Source organism: Gavialis gangeticus, unplaced genomic scaffold (genome assembly GCF_001723915.1).
Source record: "Gavialis gangeticus isolate Ggan-Ray unplaced genomic scaffold, GavGan_comp1, whole genome shotgun sequence".
Lineage (NCBI taxonomy): Eukaryota > Metazoa > Chordata > Crocodylia > Gavialidae > Gavialis > Gavialis gangeticus.
Genome location: NW_017728991.1, coordinates 5,878,026 through 5,895,828, shown reverse-complemented (window position 1 = coordinate 5,895,828; position 17,803 = coordinate 5,878,026). Strand labels below are relative to the sequence as shown.

At 41.7% G+C, this 17,803-nt stretch overlaps 1 protein-coding gene across 2 annotated transcripts in view; it reads left to right on the top strand.

Moving 5' to 3' along the window:
• Positions 1-8: 8 nt before the first annotated feature.
• Positions 9-17,803, top strand: part of CEP112 (centrosomal protein 112) — a 364,802-nt gene continuing 347,007 nt past the window's right edge. The window contains exons 1-4 of one of the 2 annotated variants that reach the window (XM_019516514.1): positions 9-27; positions 1,690-1,811; positions 10,028-10,218; positions 12,988-13,157. In XM_019516514.1, coding sequence (XP_019372059.1) covers positions 1,712-1,811; positions 10,028-10,218; positions 12,988-13,157 — 461 coding nt within the window. In that variant the 5' untranslated portion in view covers positions 9-27; positions 1,690-1,711. Of the gene's footprint in view, positions 28-175; positions 195-1,689; positions 1,812-10,027; positions 10,219-12,987; positions 13,158-17,803 lie in introns of those variants that run through there. The other variant, XM_019516523.1, reaches the window with a different exon arrangement.

Sequence of the window (17,803 nt, the reverse complement as noted above, 5' to 3'; positions counted from 1 at the left end):
GCCGTTGCCCGCCCGGGAAAGGCCCAGGTGAGCGCTGCAGCCGGCCGGGGTCGCCTCAGGGCGGGGCGGGGGCGACGCGAGCAGCGACCTCTCCCGGGCTCCGGGCAGCGCCTCGGCGGGGGCAAGTTTCCGAGCCGGGGGGAGGCCTATGCACCTCTTAGTACATAGGTGCACAGGTCTCCCCCGGCGGCAGCGTGAGTGTAGTGCGGTGCAGTGTGCTGTGGTGGAGCGCGAGTAGTGTCTGGCATAGTGCGCGGTGTGCAGTGTGGTGCAGCGTGTGTGGTGTGCAGTGTGGTGCAGTGTCTGTGGCGTAGTGCATGGTGTGTGTAGCATGCGGGGTGTGGTGCATTGTGCGTGTTGTGTGGTGCAGCGTGTGTGCGGTGCAGCGCAGTGCGCTTCCAGAGGGGCGAGGAAGCTCTGGCCATCGCAGAGCGCAGTGTCACTGTTGTAGAAGAGGTGGAAGCGATGGCAGGGCACGGGCGCGCTGGACTGGGCGGTTTTGCGAAGCTGCCAAGCAGTTCGGTTGCAACCTGGTGGCAGGGCGGTATGACAGGACAGTGCCCCTTTGCTGAAAGGCTCAGAAACATTAGAGCTGGGGGCGGCGGTGCATGAGGGAGGAGGCTTTGCTGCCTCCTGTCTCGCGTGCCCGTGGACAGGCCTGGGAAGGTAAAGACCTGGATTTGAAGGCTTGGATTCTGTCTGTGCTTAACTGCACCTGCTGTGAGCAACCTCTGTGGTTTCGGGGAATTACTCATTGTACACACAGTTAAGCACAAAACCTAAGTGTTTGTACTGCTGAGCAAGGGCGACTGGTACCGCCTTAGTCGGGGCGCATCCTGCGACCAGTCCCACCGACTTGGGGGGGGGCGTGATCCAGCGACAGCCGCGGTGCATTGTACGGTGTGTGGTGCAGCGTGGGTGTAGTGTGCGTGGTGCAGAAGCAGCTGCAGTGATCAGCTGGTGCTTGCAGGGTGGGCACCGGTACTCCTGCTTGCCCCCATTGCCTAAACGGCGAGCATGGCCGGTTAGGGGCTGCACCACCCCTCTCAGGGGTTGCATGTGCACCCCTTACACCTCACCGCTGCTGCTGAGGTGTAAAGGAACCCACTAACTGCAGCCTAAAATATACAGGGTACATATGGGACACGGTCACCTGAATTAGAGGTTAATGATTATATAGATCCACAGGACATGAGTTAGAGAGGCTATTAGTCTGGCACCCCTAATAAAGCACCGTTTAAAAAAAATATGTCAGTGCTATATCTTATATTCCCTTTATTTTTCTTCCTGCTTTTTTTTCTCTCTCTTTCACCAGATTCTAGGCAGGAACAACTATTATTTTTGATGAAAATTATCTTCTTTACTAGCTGATAGGGAATAAGATAAAGGTTCTTTAAGTGTTTTCTGATACGAGACAGTCTAGATGAATGATTTTGTGTGTGGTTGGTTTCTACCCGTTCCCAGTTCCAAAAATCTTATTGTCTGTGGGACTTACACACTGTAATAGCTATTCTTTGCAAAGAGCCACCACATTTAATTTTTGTGCGACTGTATTGCTAATAGGATAGTCATGTTGTTTCTGTGGTTTTTTTATATAACTTGTTTCTGTGGAGACCTGAAATTGATAACAGTAATGTATTGAGAGAGGAGATTTTCATGCATCTTTTTTTCTTCAACTTAAATTTGTAGGCTAGGTGATGAAAAGAACACAATGAATAGTGAAGAAGAAACATGGGAGAAATTGGATGCAGAATTCGATCACTATCTTGTAGATATGAAGCCATATGTTCTAAAATTGCAACATAAATCAGGTAAACTGCTAAAATTTGTTCGCATTTTAAAATTTTATCACATTTGTTGTAAACAAATGTGATAAAAATTAGAAAAAAAATGTTTGCACAATATAGTCTGGAGCTATTATGACATGGAGGCAATAGTTCTCAACCTAGAAGTTGTGATTCCAAGTAAGATTACAGCACCCACAAATGGTATCTGGAGGGTCACAGGAATTCTGCTGGAAGATTCAGTCTCATTCCGAAAATGGGGTAGCGAGCCAACCAGTAGTGGTCTCACAGAACCAGACAGATTAGGGACAACTGCTTTACAGGGTAAAATCAGGTCCCGTTTATGTTTGTGTTCCATGGTTTGCTAAGTGACAGATTAAGTACCCCAAATCTAATTTTACTCTGTTCCATTTTTGTACAAACTTTTTCAAGTATCTTTTAGGTTCTTTTTAAGCACTTTTTGGTGATGGTATGTATTCAGTCTTATCCATTTTATTTTGATGATATAAATGCATGTTTGCAGAATAATTTTATTTCTATATTACTCCAAGATGTACATTTTGTCTTTGAGATTCATAATTTATAAAATTACAAACACTTTGCAGGAGAATTAGCTATTAAAATATAGTAATGTTTACAAACAAATACATTCAGCACTGGGAGTTTTAAGTGAACTGTTATTATCAATTAATGGGTGATATTTTTATAAGCTAGGAGAGTACAAGGAAATTGAATGTTGCTAAAGGAATGTAATCTTCAAATTAAGGACCTGAATGTGTAAAGCTTTAATCATTCAAGTAGTCTTCTTGCCTTCAATGAAAATATCTGTTGGGATAAAGATTACTGGTATAAGTAAAAGTTCCCTGGCTCAGACCTTTTCCTTGGATGATAAAATATTAATGCTCATGCAAACTAATTTGGGTGCAATTATGGGCACAATTCTGTGAGATGCTGACAGATCATAACTCCGATTAGCTTCACTAGGGCTAGAGACGGACATTCAAAAAGACTGGGTGTCGCAGGGCACTAAGATGCCTGCTCCTATAAGAGCAGAAACTGCCTAGGGAGAGGACCCTAAAAGCAAGACAGGAACCCACAGGTGCAGGTTACTATGGCAACAGGCTGAGTCAATTAGCCTGCACCTGCACCCAGTTAGTTGATTGGAAGAAGCAGGGCCTTGGGCAAATATAAATCCCAAGGCTGGGACTAGAGGGGCAGGTCTTTGGCAGCAGCTAAGGGGAAAGAGCCTCCAGGGAAGAATTGCCTAGGGATTTAGGGACTGCCTGATATGCTGCATACTGGGCTATCGGGGCTCTAGGAGCTCAACAGGTTCTAATAGCCTACAAAGTACTTAGTGCTGGGGGGAGTTGGACTTTTAAAGGGACAGCGCACACCCTGAACTGCTTATATTATGTTATAGCCCAGGGGTTCATGTTTAAGTTGCTGTTTATAAATACCAGAGGACCGGGCTGAGGCTATTGGGGAAGCAGGAGGCCTCACTGGCGACCCACTACGTTGTGGGGACCGTAGTGCCAGAGAAGGGTACAGTAAAGGGGGTGAGCAGACCCCAGCGCCAGGGGGCACACTGCCAGCCAAAGGGGGCTGCAGAGAGCCCAGTGCCAATGTGGGGCACAGAGACAGGGTTGCGGAGAGCCCAGTGAGGACACGGGGCCAAGCTATAACAAGGGCCAGGAGAGACGCTATCAGTACCATCTGCGAGGCTTGGGGCGTGGTAAAGGGGTGGCTTTGGAGCCATGCATCTAGCCCATAAGGCTGAGGGTGTCCCGTGAGGCATCCATTTTGAGTGGGATCCTAAAAGGGATCCAAGAATCCATGTGGTTCAGCAGGGTCCAGCAGGACTATGTCCAGACAAACTCGGGCAGCCTCCCAATCTGCTAAAATTACCAGCAAAACGTGGCGGGTGAGAAAGAGGGTGCCTGTTGGGCAGGATTGGCATGGTCAAAGAGCCCTAGGGGTATCATGGCCATCCTTGGGGACCCCATCCTGTGACACAGAGCCTGAATTGATTCAATCTTTGCAGGTTAGTCTAATCTGCCTAGGTTGAACTGGTTTGCAGTTGCACAGACATTCCCTCTGGACTGAGGAAATGCCAGCACATGCCTGCAGCGGCTCAGGCTAGAAGCTGGGGGGTGCTAGAGCATCCTTCCCTTCCCTTCTTCAGTGCTGAGCTGAGGAGGCGTGTGGCCAGGCCCAGGCAGGATGCTTGGATTAGGGAAGGATGTAAACCCCACCCTGCCTGCACAGCTCCAGGCTTTTCCCTGCTTCCTGCTGGAGGGGTGGGAGTGTTACCAGCCCCCAGTTCCCGGCTAGCACTCTGAGGCAAAGTGGGGTGTGCAGTGCATGTATCTGTTGGTGATACTGAGCTTTTCAATCTCCCTCTCCCTGCTTCTTCATACTGTCTGCAAACCTGACAGGCAAAGGAGCCAGCAGGGAGCTGATAACACAGTGTTTATCAGCCTGTCAACAAAACAAAAGCCCCTCTGTTTAGTTCAAGCTCTTCTTAAACAGCTTTTTCCAAGGAAGCAATGGAGAGACATTACCAGCTGACCTATTAATTAGTTCCAAAAAGCCCTAAGCGGACACTGTTCTGTCTGCTTGTCCCAGTGAAATTTGGAGACACACACACACACACAGACACCTCTCAGGATTAGCTAACATACCATAGCCTAGGGTCCATGGGGCTGGGGACTGTGCTGTGGGAAATGGGAGGGAGGAGAGGGGATCCCTGCTTGAGCAGTGGGGGGCAGGGGGAAGCCAGGCAGACCCTGCTGTGCCTGCAGGCTCCACCAGAGCTCCAGCTAGGGAGCAGAGGGGCGGGGCCAGCCTTGCTCTGGAGCAGGCAGCCCAGCGTATCCCAGCCTCTTGCAAAAATGTAGGAATTACAAAAATCTGTATATGACTATCAGGTAACTGTAAAAAGGTTTTCCACATACAGTAAAAGCTGTGTTAACTGCTATCTAGGATACTCTATTAACAGGAATAAGGGCAAGGGTGGGGGGGTGGGAAGCATCTGGGATGCAAAGCATCTGGGATACTGGGGGACTGTGGTTTAACTTAAACCAGGAAGGAGTTCAGGATGCTTGGTATCTTTTGGTATATGGTATTATTAGAAATTGGTTTTCATGTCACTTCAGAGTAATAACCAGATCATTCTCAAAACAACAGTTTTATTTTACTTTTGAGGAAGAAATAAGAAGAATCATTCTCTCTGGGATTGAGAATAAATTACACTCAAAATATTTTATATAAAGCTAAAACCTTGTAAACTAAATGTAAACTGGAATTCACAGAAATTATTGCTGATTATGCCTATTTTATCTGTTTGAAAATTAAGCTGCTATCAAGGGCAGTTAATTTTATATGTTCTGAAACTAGGACAAACCTTTCCTGTTAGGTGAAGAGCTTTTTTTTATGACTTGTCCTTTTGGGCTATGAAAGTAGAGCTCTTCAAGAAGATCCTGGGAGAGGATATTGTTTTTTCAAGGCTGTGATAGAATGTAATAATAATTTATTGTTTTCAGCCATCATTAATGAGATTTAGATCTCTTTCCTTCAACTTTGCCTTTGTGGGCCACTTTGATTGACAGATGAAGCAGGAAAGAAGTGAGCTAGTATAGTACGGTAAAAGCTACGTTAACTGGCATGAGTGGGGTAAGGGGGTGCTGAGTGTCTAAAAATTCCGGTTATCAGAGGCAGAGGTTTTCAAACTTTTTGAAAACCCCTGTGGAGTGGAGGAAGGGCGGGTGGCGGCAGCTGCACGTGGAGCAGCGACAGCGCAGGGTAGTGGGTGGCAGCGGTGGCTGCTGTCTGCAAGCTTCCCACCCCACCACCTTGCCCTTATTCCTGTTAATAGAGTATCCTAGATTGCGGTTAACACAGCTTTTACTGTATGTGGAAAACCTTTTTACAATTACCTGATAGGCATATAGAGATTTTTCTAATTCCTACATTTTTGCAAGAGGTTCTTCAGTTTTTCCATATTGTCTGCAAAGTGTTAAGCCTCAGGCTTTTTTTAGAGGTGGTGGGATTATGTATATTGTTGTGGTTCTAACAAACTGGTTTAATGTCTTGGCAGGTTTGAATACATCCAATTAGAAGGACGTTTCTTTAAAAAACAAAACAAAACAAGTTAATTTGGCATAAATGGGAGCATATAGGAGGTGAATTTATGTTAGTGATACTCACTGGCTTATTAAATGCACTAGTATCCCTTTCTCCCATATCCTTTCCTTTGACAAAATCTAGAAGAGAAAAAATGAGTTCTTACTGCATAAGAAAGAAGGACCCAGGCTTGTTGTGAAGGGCAAGGTGACTTCATTTTTTTTAGTAAGTCATTTGGTGGTCTTTGCTCAAGAAAGCGGTTTATACTGTTGACAGCCTGACTGTCATCTACCATCTGGTATCTTTGATATTTGGTAGGTTACAGGAAGATCTGTGATAACTCTTGGAGTCCCTAGATGCATTAGGTTTCTTTGACATTTTCATTTTGATACATTCTGCAATGTAAAACAGTAATTACACTGAAGGAGTATCTTGTGGTGATGCATGCAGACCCGGTGTACGTGTTGAAATTGTTGCATAATTCAGTTGTCTCAATCATTAGATGTTGATTAATTGTTTATGGATTGGGCTTTAGAATGCTCCTGTTTCTTGCTTGCTGATTGCTTTAAGAAGGTGGTGGTGGTCTTCCTCTAAGAGTATGACCATGCAAGTTTTCACAGACTTCAACCATGAGTGTGGGCGGGTCTTGCAGCATTTTCAGTAGACTGGCACTTAACTCCACAGTTCTGTGCCAATGTAAGCTTTTGCTGCCAAGTACATGGCTCAGTGTTTAGGTTAGTTTGAGCCATAAAGGACAGCTATTCAGTTGAAATTAATTCTGAATAATATTGGGGTAATGCTGATCATGTTAGAGTATGTAACTGGAGTATGTGATGATGATTTAGTATTTGTTGGGTATGTGTTCCAACCGTTTGTTTAGAGTTTACATTTTTGGGGCTGTCACTGGGTCTCAGGCTTCTATTTAAACTATTAGATAACCACAGTGTTGAAGAAAGCCTTTCCCCATTAGACTGGCCAATGTATTGTTGACAGTCTTGAATGGGAACCTTGCTAGTTGATCACTGAAAGATTAGATTATTGCAATGGGCATGGGACTGTATTTCTTAAAATTAGTATAATTTATTTGAAATCTAGATGCTCCTTTTCTGTGCTATTCCTGTGAATAAATTATCTTTTTCCTGGATTTTGTTTTTTGTTTGGTCAGCATATATATATGCTTGGTAATCTAATCTAGACCAACACGGCTACAGCCAACAACAGCAAAACCAACATACTTTTCCACAGGACAAAATATTTACCACCTCTCCCATTAAATTCCACCTGGCTATTTATGTGTTTTGGCTTACTGCATAAACTGAAACCAAAACAAAAGAGAGTCAAGATGAGTTAATTAAATCATTGCTGCCATCTTGAATCACTTATTCAGCATGTCTTGGAGAAAGGAAAGGAGGACTGATTAGCACAATGATTTAAAGCTGTATGTCAAAAAAGCATTGTGGAAAGAGAGATGCAAGACTGGGATGCTCTCAGTCCCAAATATCAAGAAAAGCTGACAGTTTGGCTATTTTTATTAAATAGAAAATTTTGTTGAAAGAAGGCACTTTTTGTAGACACATGAAGATAACATTGTCTCAGGAAAAGAAATACGTTTTCTTGAGTTATCATACCTGTTGTGCTGTTTCATAGCTTTCTTGCTAGGTTTGCTGTATTTGCTGTTCACATTGTTTTGAATAAAGCATTCCAAAAGTACATGAAGTCACTTGTGGGCTGTTTGCAGCAATTACACTACCCACCTCTATGTTGTTTTGTTTTACCCTGTTCTGTTTGGTACTGTAGTCTGTTTATATACATAATTGTACAGGGGAAGACGACTATGTAAATAAGCAGAATCTACTCTGTTCAAGAGTTGCATATATCGTAAGTGGGCCTATTCTCACTCTCTCACAAGCAGTGTAGGCCAGTGTAATACAACTGAAGTCTATGGAAATCTTCTACATGGGGAGACTTATAAAATACTTCAGACACTCTTGGAGTGTGTGTTGCTGGTCACAGACTCAGACTTTGATCTCATGCAGGCGGTTCTCAACATCTGTAGACTCAAGACACCCTTCAGTAGACTCAAGGCATCCCATTGGAAAATGATGGCTCTTGCTATTCACTCAGTTTTTGACTACAGAATGATAACAGACTGATTCTTCTGTTGGAAAGAATTCAGGTCACAATGGATCAGAATGTTTTTAACACTGTGGATTCCTATTTAAAATCTCTGGGTTTATCTTGTGAACCATGTTTGCATATGTATCAGGGCTAAACTTGCATGGCACTCAGCACCCCATGGCACCCCTGAAAGGATCTCAAGGCATCCCAGAGTGCTGTATCATCCTGGTTAAGAATCGTTGAACTAGTGTGAATATCTTCTTTCCATAGGCCAGGGTGGCTTCTTTATGTAATTTTCCACCCTTTTTTAGCCAGGTCAAACAAATATATGCTGTTTCTATAAAAGGCAAAATTTCCACACGCTTAACTGTGTGTTAATTACCACCTCTTAGTTTCAATTCCATTGGGAAGCATCACTGAACCATAGAATATAGTCATTAGCCAACCCATGTAGTTATGTTTAACAATTATAAAATCAGTGCAATAACCTCTGAACACTACATGTGTCCATAGCATCTGACACATCTTGATATAATAGTCTTTGAATATTTTGTGTTTTCAGCATCAGATCTGTTGCTGTCATAATTTAAAAAATAAACCTATTTGAAAATAATCATATATGTGATTTAAGTAAAACCTGTATTTTTTGGGGGAGGGAATTAATTCTTATTTACCTTGCCTTCCACTGTAAAAATATAAATTCTTGGTTAACAAGAGGGATGTATAAACAGCTACTATATTTTTTTCACATACAGCGTGCCCCAAAATAAAATACACAGCTTGTTTTTGGGAAAGTAAAATGAAGAAAAAAAGACTTTTCCAGAGCAGGGACAGAGTTAAAACATCTGCAAGGCTGTGAAATAAGAGAAGAGACCAGGAATAGCTAGCAGAGAAGCAAAATTGCCTGAATAAGATTCAGCTTGATTATTGGAGCATCAGGATCCTTAAAAGGAGGGATGAATATTAACATCTCTCTTTGTGGTCAGCAGTCCCCTGACCTGAGAATGACAGTCTTCCAGTAAATAGGAAAGTCATCATTAAGTCCCTAGGTTGAGGAGGTTAATTTATGATCTGCATTTTCACCTGCAGATAAGGCAGATAGTTCTGGGAGGGAGTCGATCCTGGTGATGTCAAAACACAACTCTTTCCCTTTATCTCTTGTCTGTCTGCCTCCATTGTGAGGTGAATTTGCTTAGAATGATCACTGCCTTGTCATACATCATGGTGCCAGTGGAGATGATACAGTGCTTGAGTCTCCCAGGTATTGATATAAATATTGCATTTCTTCAGATTGGCCTTCAAGATTTCTTTATTCTCTTTTGCCCACCTTAAGAGTGGTGAATTAGGAGTGTAGGACCTGTTTTGGGAGCCAGTTATCAGGCATCCTTATGACATGTCTTGTCCAAAAGAACTGGTGCTCTATAAACAAGTCTTCAATACTGACAGTATTTGCTTGAGCCATAACAGTGGCATTTGTTCTTCTGTCTTTCCAACTGATATGGAGGATTTTCCAAAGATATTGCTGATGGTAATGTTCTGAAGCTTTCAGGTATTTCCCATGTGTCATCCAAGTTTCATACCCATACACCAGTGTAGGGATGACAACAGCCTGATAGACAAGAAGTTCCATTGGCTTCCTCATGTCATTATCGAAGGTACGCTGTCAAAGATGTCCAAAGGCAGTAGGTCTTCCTAATGTATAGAGTGAAGAACAATTGGTCATTAAATCAGTTGACTCCCTCAGCTGCCTGAAACGAAATGCCACTGCTACTGCTGGGTTTGGAGAAAGAAAGAATCAAGGAGAAGGCTTCTATCGTAGGCAGAAAAATCAGCTTCTCCATTTAAGGCATGTACTTCAATTTGGGGGGAGCTAATTTTTGGGTAAAGAGGATGTGTTGTATGTGAGAAAATAAAATATTTTCTTGTCTTTTGTAGTTGCTGCTGCTGCTGTGTCTGTTCTATTTTTCTCAGAAATGTTATATTAACAGAATATATTTTTCTAGAACGTCAAAGGTGCGCACTCTGGATTAAAAAACTCTGTGAGCCCTCTGGAGCAGGTGCAGGAATCATGGGTAGGAAGAATCGGAACTTGTATGCAAAACTTTTGCTACATATGTTGAAACGGGGAGTACTGGAAGGTCCTTTTGTACATAAACCAGAACCAGGAACGCTGAAAACCTTACCTTCATATATGGTGGGTATTTATTTCATTTTTGTAGAAAAGAAGCTTGAATTTTTCTTAAAGAATATTTAAACTGCATTTAAATGTCACTTTAGTTACAAAATTGGTGTGAAATATTACAATAATAATAAGGTGAATGTCAGGATCTGATTTGTTCCATACATCCTTCTTATTTCTAATCAGAACTTGAATGCAGACGTCTAGGTTTTCTGTAAAAACTTTGTGATCCATTTTGTTTTCCTTTTTAAAAATTCATTGTTTCCAAGAATGCCAGTTGAAAATAATGTTCTGAAAGCTTCTAAAGGCTTTAGTTGCTTTTTTGATTTTTATTTGATTAGTATTAAATGATATATGCAGAGAACCTAAGGTATGTTTAGAAGAACATAATCAAAAATCACAAGAACAAACTTTGCATTAGACAGTAAATTATTACTTTGAAAGGAAAGATGGTCTTGTGTTTAAAGTAGGGGTAACCAAAATACAGCCTGTGGGCTGGTTTCAGCCTGAAGAGCCTCATTATCCTGCCCACGGTGCTCCGCACAGGTTTGGAAACTTAGCAGTGGGGCCAATAGTGACAGGATTAATTGTTATGGCTCCCAGAGCCATAGCAGTTAACATTATCACTGCCTTTTCCACCACCAAATTTCCAGACTCATGACGAGCCTAATGGGGCCAGATCTGAAACTCAGAGCTATGTCATCTAGCCCACAGGGCCCTAAATTTGGCAGTGGGAGGAGTGGCACTTGCAGTGGCTGTCACAGATTCAGGACCTGCAGCACTTAATTCTGCTTCCAATAAATTCCAGCCATGTAAGCCAGATGACAGCCCTGTGCTCTAGATCCAGCCCACAAGCCAGCTCTATGTCACTCATCCATCCTGTTGGATAAGTTGAATATCACTGGCTTAAAGCATAAGGTTTAGGGGTCTGTCATCCTGGCATTGCTACAAACCCAGTGGGACAGATCATTTGGATGGGCTTACTGGTATGCACTCAGCACAGCACAGCAGTAGGCGGCTGCATTACCCCCACTTCGGAAAGTAACACAAGGTATCTCCTGTCAGGCTTTCTGTTGTGTGGTTAAGGCAGTGTAGACATCTTCTTAGACACTGTTTGGAAAATAAAAGGATGCTAATATTTCTTACGAGCAATGGGAGACTTAGGTGCTTGTTTTAAGAAATTAGCATCTTGCACCACCCTTTTACTTTGGCAGTCTGAAAATGAGGTCCTTATTTACATTTGTAAAATGTATTGAGCTTCTTGGAAGGAAGGCAATACAGGCAGTCCTCAACTTACAACATTTCGAGTTACAGCATTTCACACTTACAATGTTTATAAATCGACACTCTGTTTCAACTTAATGACGTCATTTTTGACTTTACAATGCTTGATCCGATGTGACACCATGCCAGCGAACAAGTTTGCTGCATCGCTCATCTCCCTGGAGAACATCTGTCCTAACTTCCTTGGACATTTCTTTAAAAAAACAGACAAGAGTCCAGAAAAACCTGCAGCCAAGAACCCTTCAAAAAGTCTTAACCAAGAGCCTTTCTAAAAGTCTAGCAGTTACCTCAAAGAAGTCCTTCTAAATCAGTGTGATTGCTATTTACAATATAAATACATTACTGTAGCCATCTTACTCATCTGTAATTGATCGAGTACAAAATTCTGGGGTATTTTTTGTGAAAATAGAGTGTAGGGCCTTGATTTAGGAACCAATCCCCCATTTATAACATTGTTTCTTATGAGAAAATTGGTTCCAAGTTACGTTTCGACTTAAGACTCAGTTTTCAAGAACCAGCTCTGTCATAAGTCCAAGGACTGCCTGTATATTCAACTTGCAGTCTTATTACTACCTGACTTTTTTGGGTGGAAGTGTTCTTTCAGTGTGTCTGCCCTAGAACAATTACAAGTCTAACTATTTTTTTAATTCATTACTTATTCTACTGGAAAAATGTTAGTGATGATTTCTCATTAAGAACCAAGCATCTCAGCTCTCTCAAAGTACTGTGGGAATAGCTGTGTTTTCCCTTTTGTTCTTTACTCTTGTCACCCCCAACTTCATCAACAAGAAGAAAAAATTAAAAATGCCTGTGGCATTTTTAAATGATTCAAAATGATGTTTTCTCTCTCAGAAAATGGTTCTTAGTATACAGGAGCCTAGAGGAGAAGAATCAGACTTTGAGTCTTGTTAGAAACTGCCAGTGAGGTGCTGGTAAGTGCAGACAGCTCAGTCCCTAGTTGGTCATTACCATAGCATGTGAGATAGGTAACAAGACCGATAAACAGTATTATAAATTGCCAAACAGTTCTGAAGAGTATGGCCTATCAGTAATGCTGGCAGTGCAAAGATGTTCTGTTGTGATAAATTATTATTAAACTTAATTAATTAGGTTCCTGTTAACCCAGGATACTTACCTATTTGAAAGCCCATTCCTGCTTGCTGCATTTAGGACTTGTCTACATAGAGAAGTTAATGCACAGTAATCTAGGTGACAAACTGCAGCATACTTGTAACTGTACATTGACTTCTAGTGCATACCAAGTACAGCATGGTGGAAGGTAGTGTGATGGAACATTAAAACTGTAAATTCATTTTCACAACTTGCTCCCTGTGTAACAAACCCTAATTTGCATATTTCTGTTGACTTTAGTGGGAGCAGGATTAGGTCGTTTATGCTAGTACCAAGCCATCAAGTGAGTGGCAATGAAAATAAGGATGCATGTATTTCTGAAAAAGTTAATTACAATTCTTACATTTTTACTTTAAAAAAAAATTACAGTCCATATATTTTGATGAGCCAAATTCAGTGAGAGCACGGAGCAGTAGTCCAGAAGGTTTACCTGACTGGGTCATGGGAGAATTGGGAGCAAGTGACTCTAAACTGGAGGAATTGTGGAAAATCTCCTCTAAAGAGGATTCGGCTTTGGTAGCATCTCCACTTGCACACAGGTAAAAATTCTACATTTGATCTCACAAATAAGATTTATGTACATATTGAGTTTTAGACTCCAGGTGAGACTTAGTCTTAACAATAATGCCTAGCACTTCATATAATACCACACACAAAAGAACTTTCTTTGAAACATTGTTCGCAGAGTCAAGCACTCAAAATTTAGGAAATGTCAGAATTAAGCTCGTCTGTGAAATCTTAATACAATTCCCTAGGCGTATGCTTTATAACACAGTGTTTAATTACTTTATCTTTTCTTTTCTTTTCTGCTCCTAGTCTTCTATTCTATGCCTTGCTTCTCAATCTCAAGCTCCATCAATCCTTCTCACCAACCCCTTATTCTCTTCCTCTTGTGCTTGTGGGCCACCTCCCTTCAATTTCCTTTGTAGTCTGTTTATTTCCATTCATTCTTCCTTTCTCCTCTTCCTTTTATAGCATTTCTTTGTACTGATAATCAGTATCTCTGTTCCATTTCTTATGTCGGTATTCAGTCAAGAATGAAATTGCATCCCTTACCTTCTTCCTTGGGCTATTTTGAAGCTCAATTAATATTTAAGGTACTTGAGATTCTTGAACAGAACATCTCTAGAAAAAAATCATAGTAGTAGTATGATGTTAATTTATTATTAAGTTGTGTACCGTGTATGTGTTTTACATGGAATTCATTGGGGGGGGTTATGTTGTCACTACTAGACTGGCATTAGCAGTTCAACACTTTCATGTATCGAGCTCACACTTTTCCTACTGTGGCAAATAGAAGAGTTCTCTTTAGAGTTGAATTTCAAAGGAAATGCTAAAAGAAGAAGAGAAAGCTCCCTGATAGTTTTCTTTTTTTCTTTCTTGCTATGCCCACTATACTGGACAATTATTTTAACTAACAGTTACACTTAGAAGAAAAATTAGAAAAGGAATAAACCAACTGCTATTGCAAGAGAGGCTGAAAAAAGGAAAAATAGTTGACTTCAATGAGAAACTTCATCATAACTGATTAGATAACTTTGGTGCCTAACCTTATTCTTCTGTATGAATTAAATATAAAACTTAAATTTCGTATTGCAGCTACTTACTTTGGAAAGTAAGCATATATAATCAGATTTTAGATTTGTTGATGCATATATTTCTTAAAAGAGTGTCTGTACTTAAAGAAATGCAGAAATCTAGAACTCTCGGTTCAGAGATGACATATACCTTTTATTAGACCAACTGAAAAATTGCAAGAAGATTATCTTTTTCTGTACTTAAGTATTTTATATTTAATAAACAGTAATGAACATGGGGTAGGTGGGAAAGTAGGGGCCTGGAAGAAGATTATAACTACTCTGTGGGGGCTGATGGTGCTTTCATTGGCTTCCTTAAGTTCCTGGGTGCCAACAGAAAGAAGTTTTCTGCCACCAGAGCTGACCTAGCGCCCCTGAATGACAGAAGCTTTGCCAGCAAAAGCTGGCAGAGCCTTGTCTGCACTGGGGGCTTTGCCAGCTGGGCTCCTGGGACAGAATGTGCGATCACTGATCTTTTACACCTCAGCTGACAGCTCTGCTGACAGGGCTTTGTGTAACGTACATGAGGGCAAAATGGGGAAGAGGAGGAGGGGGAAAAAGTTTACTAGTGGTTTTTAAGCTAGTTTGAGTTGGTCAATAGTACTGATCAAGCAGCCCACCCTTGTGCTTGGAGAAATGCTCACTGTTTGTCCTGTGTGTATGCTGCCTTGTTCCTCTTCAGAAGCAGCCTGTGTCATTGGTTACTGCAGGCACCTTTCCTTTTTCCTAGTGCAGAAACCCCCTAGTGCTGTGTGTTGGACTTTATCTCCAGCATCCCAGGTTCAAATCAGTCCTCTTGGAGGCAGGGAAAGGGCAGGAGTGGTGCAGGTGCTAAGGCACACAGTTGACAGCCCAGGGGTTGCAAGTTTGGGGCCATAGCAGAAGTGCCCATGGAATGATCTGTCTGAGTCCAACAAATCAGTGCATTCTGCTAGTAGCTTGTCACAAGGACACGAGAAAGGTTTGGATATTAGGAAGCAAGCTTTTTTCTGGCCTGCATACCTCTGCAGATGGTAGAAGAACAATCTCTTCTAAATCTGTAACCTTTCCTCCAAGCACCCCTATAAGAGTAAAGGGTAATAAATGAAGTGCCGACTGATGTATTTTTATGGCTTCCAAACAGTTTTGCACAAAATAATAACTATAAAACCTCCCTCTAAACAAACAAAAAGTGCATAAGAAGCTTATAATATTTCACACTTGTGTGTTTTTTATGGTGAATAATTTATAACAACTTGGAACTGAAGTTTAATGCTGCCTCATAAATTTTACAACCAGTTCTACTTGTCCTTTGAAAAACCTCTTTAATCTTGAAAGATTTTTTCCCCCTCAGTGTGTTTTTGATCACTTTATAAAACCCTCCTTTACTTAGACCTTTTTGTATGTGAAGCATTTCTAATGATATTTTAGATTATGCTGTTTGTGTCCTAGTGCTTTTTATTATTTTTTTTATTATTAAAGATGCAGTCTTTTTGAAGTTTTTTCTTAGGCTTCTATTTAGTTTTTTTCTTAGGTCTCTGTGTTAAGCATCTCTTACATGCATTAATCCTGCATCAGGGTATGCTACACTTTTCTGTGTCTTGCTAGCAGGTATTTTCTGTTTGTGCTGTAATTTAGAGGTGGCTGGGCTCTGACAGCAAAGACAGGCCAACTTTTTAAAACTTAGATTCTTAAAGCTAGAGGATGTAATCCTGACCCTGTTGGCTTCAATGGAAATTCTGCCATTGACTTGAATAGCCATGGTTTCACTCTAGGTACCCAGATATCAGTAACTTAATGTTCAGGTTCACTCAGCAGCCATGCTCTTTTTACTTAAGTGAGGGCTGTTACATGTACAGCCCGTGGAAATGCTTTATCTGGCTTCCTGGGCTACTGGCAGACCACTAAAAGTTGGGGGGCCTGGCTAGGATGGGTGGCCTGCCACAGAATCCTGGTGGACATGGCGACGGCAGCAAGAGGGTGAATGGGAGCTTTGGCTGCTTCATCTGTCACCACTGCTGTGGCTCCAAGTCCTTGGCTGCCTGCCTCTGCTCTAGCCTGCAGTCACTGCTGCCACCATGTGCACTGTGTCCCATGCCAGACCTATAGTTGCTGCTGCAGCATATGAAGTTTCAGCTTTGGAATGGGACATGTAGTGTGAGCTTATGTATTTTGGATATTTTTCTTCAACAATAAACATGTATAATTATTTTAACAAAACAAGCATCTGCATTTTTTAATTGTTAACTATTTTAGTTATAAATGTGAAATGTATTTTTAAGAAAAATTAAATAGATTGTTTCAGCCAGGTCAACATGAGAAACCTAAAATACTGGGTTATGCAGCAAACTCAGTCTTTACGTTCCTCTGCCTGTTTATTCATTGACTGGAAAAAAAGACAAGCTTTCCTGCTTTTTCAGTTCCCAAGAGATTTCTTAATTTAGAATGAATTAGTCCAAAGGAAGAAAATATTCTTTCTACACTTGCAGATACTGCTGTTAAAAACTGGATTATCACTTAAATAGTCTCTGATGGATCCAGGTGCTTAAGTGATTTCCACCAGTTCACTGGTGTGACTTCCTTTAAAACCTCACCAGCAAACATGTATTTGTTGAACGGTTCATCCCTAACCCTGACATTTATTATAGTTGGTATTATGGAAGGATGACTTCTGGATGCCCATGTCATAGCCAACTCTTCTTCAGCAGGATTGACTCTGGTACTGAGTATTGAGAATATTGGTGAGAAAGTGAGCTGGAGAATAGTGCTTGATTCATTGTTTTTTAATGCCTTAATTTAACTCTGTCATTGCGTATTTCTTTTTTCAAGGTCTCACTCAATTCCTTCTGAATTTCAACAGGATCGGCAATAAAGCAGTGATTTCCCTGCACTTTGTTCAAGGCTATAGAAATAGGCTTCAGGATAGTCGGCATACGTTCTATATTTCTCTTTAACTCAATGTTGAGAACTCTGGCTATGACAGTTCCATCTATTTTGCCATGATTTTGTCCACAAACTCTCATCAGATTAGGCCACTTCTCAATATATTGCTCAAAACAGTCCACTACTGAGTTTCATTGCATGTCTTGTGGGAGAGTTAGTTTGGTTTCTCCTGCTTTCTTCAGAGCAGCTGCTGCAAAGTGGTTGTTATGGAATTGCAATTTCAACAACATTAGCCTTCATTTCTGGAGCACTGAAGTCTTTGGCTAAAAGGTGCATCAAAGGAGCACTGCAGCCATATAGTTTCATAGTTTCTAGGGTCGGAAGGGACCTGAGAAGATCATCTAGTCCGACCCCCTGCCATGGCAGGAAAGAGTACTGGGGTCAAACGACCCCAGCAAGGTGTTCATCTAACCTCTTCTTAAAAACCCCCAGGGTAGTAGCCTGCACCACCTCCCTTGGAAGTTGGTTCCAGACCCTAGCCGCCCTGACTGTGAAATAGCGCCTTCTGATGTCTAACCTAAATCTACCCTCTGCTACCTTGTGACCGTTGTTCCTGGTCACTCCTGGCTGTGCTCGGGGGAACAGTGACTCCCCCAATGCCTTCTGATCCCACCTGACCAGTTTGTAACAGGCCACGAGATTCCCCCCTCAGCCTTCTCTTGTGGAGGCTGAACAGGTTCAGGTCC